General features: G+C 36.7%; 1 protein-coding gene across 1 annotated transcript in view; it reads right to left on the bottom strand.

The window, feature by feature from the left end:
• LOC101624643 (chromosome unknown open reading frame, human C18orf42) overlaps nt 1-6,541 on the bottom strand; it is a 47,655-nt gene that overhangs the window by 40,703 nt on the left and 411 nt on the right. The window contains exon 2 of the mRNA XM_012725757.1: nt 6,465-6,539. Within this exon, the coding sequence (XP_012581211.1) occupies nt 6,465-6,480 (16 nt within the window). The 5' untranslated portion in view covers nt 6,481-6,539. The remainder of the gene's footprint in view (nt 1-6,464; nt 6,540-6,541) is intronic.

The raw sequence follows: 6,541 nt of genomic DNA, 5'->3' as shown, positions 1-6,541 counted from the left end.
TACCTGTTCTGCTCCCCACTCTGTCTCTGCTGAATCCTCTCATTCCCCACACCTCTGGCTGTACCCCAATTCTTGTATGTGTAAATAAATATTTTTTAATAAAATAAATCAATACGGTAAAGTAGCATGCTACAAAATCAATATACAAAAATCTGGTATATTTCTATAAAAGATATCAAGAAAACAATCCCACCTACAAAAGCACCAAAAAGTATAAAATAACTAGGGATAAACGTAACAATGGAAGTGAAATTGTTAAGTTCAATAAAAACTATAAGACATTATAAAAACTGTAATATATTGGTTTAAAAAATGGAAAAATTGGGCCCTCCCTGGTGGCACAGCAGGTTTAAGCACATCACTAAGAAGCTAAAGCCACTTCAGCATGAGTTTGATCCCTGCCCCAGAGCTGACCCACATGATGTGGCAGACCTCTCATAATCTGCCCGCTGCTCCCCTTAGCAGTGAGCTTCGTCCACCTGCCTGTTCTGCTCTCCACTCTGTCTCTGGTGAATATTCTCACCACTCCTGCACCTTTGGGCTGTACCCCAGTTTTGTGTGCATAAATAAATAAATCATAAAAAAGAAAGAAAAATTAACAAATAAATGGGAATACTTTGTTTACAAATTGAAATAATTAATACTGTGAAAACATTACCCAACCCTTACTCAAAGCAAAATACAGATCAAATGTGTTTCCTAACAAAGTTTCAGTGGCAGCCTTCAAAATAATAGAGCAAATATTATTTAAATTATACAGAACTAGAAAGACCTTTAATTGACAAAACAATCTCAACAAAAAAGAGAAATGGAGATATCATACTCCCAGATTTTAAACCATACAATAAGGCTATAGTAATCAAAACATTCTAACAAATAATTGAACCTGAGAAGGGAACCTTTTGAAAACAAGTGGATTTAGATGAAGTCATGAAGGTAAGTATCTGATCACATCATTAAATCTAAATATATAATAATAAAACTTCTAGGTGAAACCATATGAGAAAATCTCCCAAACACTGGATTGTGCAAAAACTCCTTAAATATGACATTAAAAGTAAAATCTATTTAAGGAAAACCAATTAATAAGATTGTATCAAACTGTAAAAATTTGTTCTGAAAAAAAGAAAAAGTTATCCTAAAAGAGTGAAAAGTCAAGTTACATACCAGAAGATAATAATTTTCAAATCATATATCCAATAACAGTTTTTTTTACCAGAATATCTAAACTCAACAATAAAAAAACAAATATCCCTTTAAAAAAAAAAACGGCAGTGTTTGAATAAAGAATTACCAAATAAAATATACATATAACAAATAAATCATTAGTCATTAGGGAAATGCAAACTGAAATAATAATGAATACCATGAAACATCTACCAGAAGTACAAAGATGCAGAGGAACTGATTAGGAACTGGTGTGTTCATAGACTGTTAGTGGTAATAAAAAAATGGCACAGCACTTCTGGAGAACAGTGAAACAAATATTTAAAACACAGCAGTCACAAGCTTGGGACTTTACCCTAGATTAAAACACAAACATACATGTACATGTATAGTAAAGTTTATCACAACTTACCCATAATAAACAAAATTGAAATCAATCTATCAATCTAAATGTTTTTCAGTGGAGAAAGGGAGAAACAAATGTGGGTACATCTGTTACAGTGTGATATCCATAGACAGGGGAGGAGCTGTGCAGGGAGGTGAAGCTAGCAAAGGTCTGAAATAAGGAGGAAGAAGCAGGGAGATGCAGAAAGAAGACCTCAAGGAGATATATGGAGGAAAGACATGTAAAGAAGAAACTGAGTTTATTTCTCCGACTTGGACTTATACCAGGGACTTCAGGAACATGGAAGGAGGCACCTAAAAGAGACAGAGACATGGATGAGACAGAGACATGGATGGCGCCTTTATCTTGATTTTGAATTTGCTCTTTTCCTTCCAGACATCCTGGCCCTTTCTGGCCATTTCTGACTCTTTCCTAAAGGTCTCTATCAGAAGGGGCCTTATATTGGTGACAAGCTTTCAGGCTTCATTGGCCCTGCTTTGGACTAACCCTCTTTGGCTAGGCATTTACCCACAAGATGAGTAACTTTGAGTGCTTCATGAAGAAACTATTTTTAACTATATTCTTTCTCTTCTCTCCTCTTTATTGTGCACTAATTGTATTAAAGTTCTTTTCTACTGGTCTTATACACTAAAGTATGTTTTGTCTTTATGCATCAGATGTCAGAACTCATCTAGAGAGTGGAGGTTGGGGGGGTCCCAGGGTGTCACCATGCCCTGTAACACATCCATGAAATAGAATTCTATACAACAATAAAAAAGAATGAATTATTAATACAAAAGAATGAATTATTGATAATAACATGGAAGAAACTTTATTCTGAATGAAAAAAAGCAACTTTCAAAAAATTACAAATTGTATGACTTAATTCATATGACCTTCTGGAAAAGGAAAAATATAAGAGTGGGAAAATGTTTAGGGACTAAGGAAAGTGTGCCCACACATGGTGGCAGAATATCTTTTGGTACAATGGAACTTTTCTATGATCACTACACAAATCCATACTCATTAATACAGAATTGAACACCAAAAAATTAATTTAATTGTATGTAACTTTTAAATAGTAAATAAATTAACATTTAAAAAACTACAGAAGAAAGTGTATAATGTTGCAAGTTATAAAAGATTTAAGACTGTTATGTAAGTGATTTATTATAGCTCTCTCAGGAGTTTGTAAAAGGTTTATATAAACCTTTATAACATTTAATAACCCCCCGTAAAATCTTTGCTATCATGCCTTTCCTAACTCATGTACAAAAGAAAAATCTTTTTGCTGACAATACATACTATTTAAAGACAATCCAAACAAATCAAGGAGTTATTAATTCAATTTACAAAGAGGCGTATTAATCCCTGAAGTATAGAATAGTCATCAGGGGAATAAGGAAATGAACCAGGACATAGACAACTTCTGTTCTCACCTTACACCCATTATCAGCTCTGCCTCAAGGGAGGAGTTCCCATTCTGAGTGCTCAGAATCTGGAATTCTTTGGGTGAAAGCCTTGCATTGAAAGGACATTGGAATTTATGAGCCTCTTTCTCTTCTTGAAATTAAATCAAGAAATATATTGACAGTCTCATGTTCTTTTTTTACTTTCAACACCCATGTCCAGTGGTCTTTCTTCTTTTCCATAATTTGGTAAGAATGCTTTCATATTCCCCCATACAAGAACAGCGCTATACTCAAAATCAAGGTATCTCCTCCAAGGACTTTTTCCTTCCTAAATGGAAACTTTTGCTATAACAGCAGACTAGGTAACCTGGATCAATTTAGTATTATGCACAGGAGCCAAAATATTTTTTCCATATTGGTTGTATGACTCTGTTTTGACCCTGGTATTATGCTTTTACATCTTCTCAATTTGTTTTAGGTGGTATAACTCCAATTTTCTTTCATTTGGGGAGAAGGAAGGAGGGAGAATATGGAGGGAGAATATGTAGGAGATTTAGGAAAAGAGAGCATGGGACCTTATTTCGGCTATTAGTCTCAGACATATGTCCCAGCTTAGTTTAACCTGTATTTAGAGATACAATACTTACATAGAAATTGATATATTTATACTTTATTCCTCATTTGATTGTTATTAATTTTGTATAATTCCATACAGGGAAGAAAAAATAGAAGAAAAAAAAAGAGTGACAGGCTTCAAGTAACTGAATCCTTAGACAATTAGAAGATATGTCCCTTACCATTAAGGAGCTTAAAAGGAGCATGCACAAAACTCAAATCATTATAAATTATAAAATTTGTAATGAGAATAAGTCATAGCTAAATTGTCTGCCCAATGTAAACTAAAAAAAAAAATCCAAAAGACCCTGCCTAACTTAAGCCCTGCTACTTACAATCTGTAAAGTAAAAAAGGATATTTTATACCACAAGATAAGAGTGAAACATAATATTGGATAATACTAGGTCACATCCCATTCTTCCTTATTCCATTTTACTTTGAGACTCAAACTTACTTTATGAATCTCTATCATTGTTCAACTCTGTCTTTAAAGTAAGCAAAACAGGCAGTAGAATCACTCAAAAGCAGGCCAATCCATAAAGGCAAACCTAGAACTAAATTTCAGAGTTTTTCACTTCCCTTTTTGTAAAAATCCAAAAAGCTCAAAGATTATTAAGTGCATAAGAGTATCCATTGATCCAATTATATATTCATTGTTATATTCACCGGGATTATCTAGCACTTTTTATAAATTTTGGAATAATTATAGCAATTTCCTCTGTTCCCTCCTTTCCTCAGTTAGGTTCACTTAGAAAAAAAGGTGGGTAACTACTCTTCTAAACCAGCACAAAACACCTCACTCCCTAAATTATAGAGATTTTTGAAGAGCATCAGTCCTAGAAATGAGGCTGTCATAATGAAAATCTGGTAGACTACAAAAGCAATTCATTCTTATAATTTTCTTTCAAAATGACACTGTGTGGATTAGAAGATAAAAGATCAGTGGATGAGAAGGCAGGTTGCCAAATACTTTTAGTTCCCTGTTCCTAGTGACCCAAAATGTTTATGATTTTTAGGAGAACCTCAAAGTTGAAATGATCCACAAAGTGTTGCCGCAGTGATTTTGCTATGTATCCTATCCTAATCAAGTAATGTCATTTCTACATTTATGAAAAACTTCTACTTTCCCCACAGGGAAAAAGCTCATGCAAAGTTTAATTGAAAGAAAAATGGAAAAGTCTAACATCATCAAAATAGTAAACTGCTTAAGTCAAATCAATCTACTCCAAAAATTCCTCATTCCTCTTTATATAACTATGCTTTTAAGAAATGTTTTATCAATATTACCCACATCCCTCACTCTGGGCAACACCAGCCCATCCTCCAACTCAGAAGTGGAAAGACAATCCCCTTTGGCTACATCTGACCTTGGACCACAAAACATTCCCCCTCTCCATCCTCACCCCACCCCCAAATGGTAAGGAATTTTGGGGTCTGAAGAAAAAAAGACAGAATGATAGACTCTGAGGTCAGAAAACTCCCACTGAGTCTGGCAAGACTATCTGGAATCAGTTTCCCTGGGGGTGGGAAAACAGGAATGATATTGCTTATCTCATGGAGTAACTTGAAGATCAAATAAGATAATTGCATGAAAGTGCAGTATTAAGTGTTAAGTGGTTTATAAATGCAACAAAGAGTTGGTGTTTTCCAATTTCACATACCCTGTGTTGATGAATGCCCTTCACTGTACCTAACAAATACTCTCTTTGAGTTATTTGGGATGGGCACCAGAAAGCCTCCTGGGGTTTTCTCTAAGACACTGCTCTGAGTCACACCTGTGGTGAGTGTCAGAGCTGATAGTAAGTCATTCTTGTGTCCCCAGCTAGGATACTAATGGGGGAAAGAGGAGACTTGAGACTTCCTTTTTTGCAATTTTTTGAAGCCCAATTTCAATTCTGTCCTTTCAAAAATGCATTCTATCTTTCTTCCCCATCTACTTAAGGTCCATTGTCAATGAGAATGAAAATAACCTTTCAAGTTAAAGAGTTGTAGGTTTATCTACTCTTTTCCTTACTCTCTTTCCGCAGCAGTATTTAATGAAAACAGAGCCTAGAATTGAAGAAGAAAACAACCCTAGAGACAACTTCTTGCTTTAACAATGACCATGTTTTCCCAGTGCTCCCTAACTCCCCAGCAACTTAACTGAAACACATACCTGGTTCCTTGCTGAGAGGTAGAGGCGGGGAGATTCACTCAAATGCATATACACACACAGTAGTAGCCTGTCCATCACAGACACATCTGAGTCTTTGTCAACTTGTATTCATGTTAACAGCAAAAGGACCAAAGTCCTTCACCACCAGCTCCAAATAGACACTGCAGCCGCCAGCGGCGCTGCAGTAGCAGCCTCGGAGCTACAGCCTCCAGGCGGAGTTTCAGATCTCCTTCTTTATTAAGTATTACTCCTCTGCCCTTCGACCTACTCCTCTAGGCTTTGCCCATTCCTTTCTCTCCTCGCTGGTCCGGGGGAACCAGGTCAATTTGCACTTCTACAGAGAGGTAAGTGGGAGTAAACGGAAATTCCCACTAACTTAACCCGAAGTCCACAAAACTACCCCACCTCTCTACCATCCCGTCCTTATCAGCGCCTGAACTGCTGGCAAATGTCCCAGTTCTCAAGGTGTCTGAGCTTGGATGGGATATGGACGAGCCCGATGAGAAGAGCAGCAGCGACAGGATGACAGGAGATTGTTTTGAGGATATATGAGGTAGGGTTGCGGAGATGAGCAAAGAGATTGAACAGAAGAACTCTCTAGCCCCAAACTCACTAACAGTAACTCAGAAACGCACTTAACCACAATGCAAAGGCCATTCTCCCTATCCTCTCCCTCTATTCCCCGCTACCCGCCTGGACACCTGGTGAGAATGCAAACTGCAGGTGTACCTGGAGCGAATACCATGATTTCCTCCAGCCGCTATTCCCACAGGTAAGAAGAGACAGACAGAGGGTGGGCGGAAGAC

Source organism: Condylura cristata, unplaced genomic scaffold (genome assembly GCF_000260355.1).
Source record: "Condylura cristata isolate star-nosed mole 26May11 unplaced genomic scaffold, ConCri1.0 scaffold00016, whole genome shotgun sequence".
Taxonomy (NCBI): domain Eukaryota; kingdom Metazoa; phylum Chordata; class Mammalia; order Eulipotyphla; family Talpidae; genus Condylura; species Condylura cristata.
The sequence above is the reverse complement of the archived record's forward strand: the minus strand, read 5'-3'. Positions and strand labels throughout refer to the sequence as shown.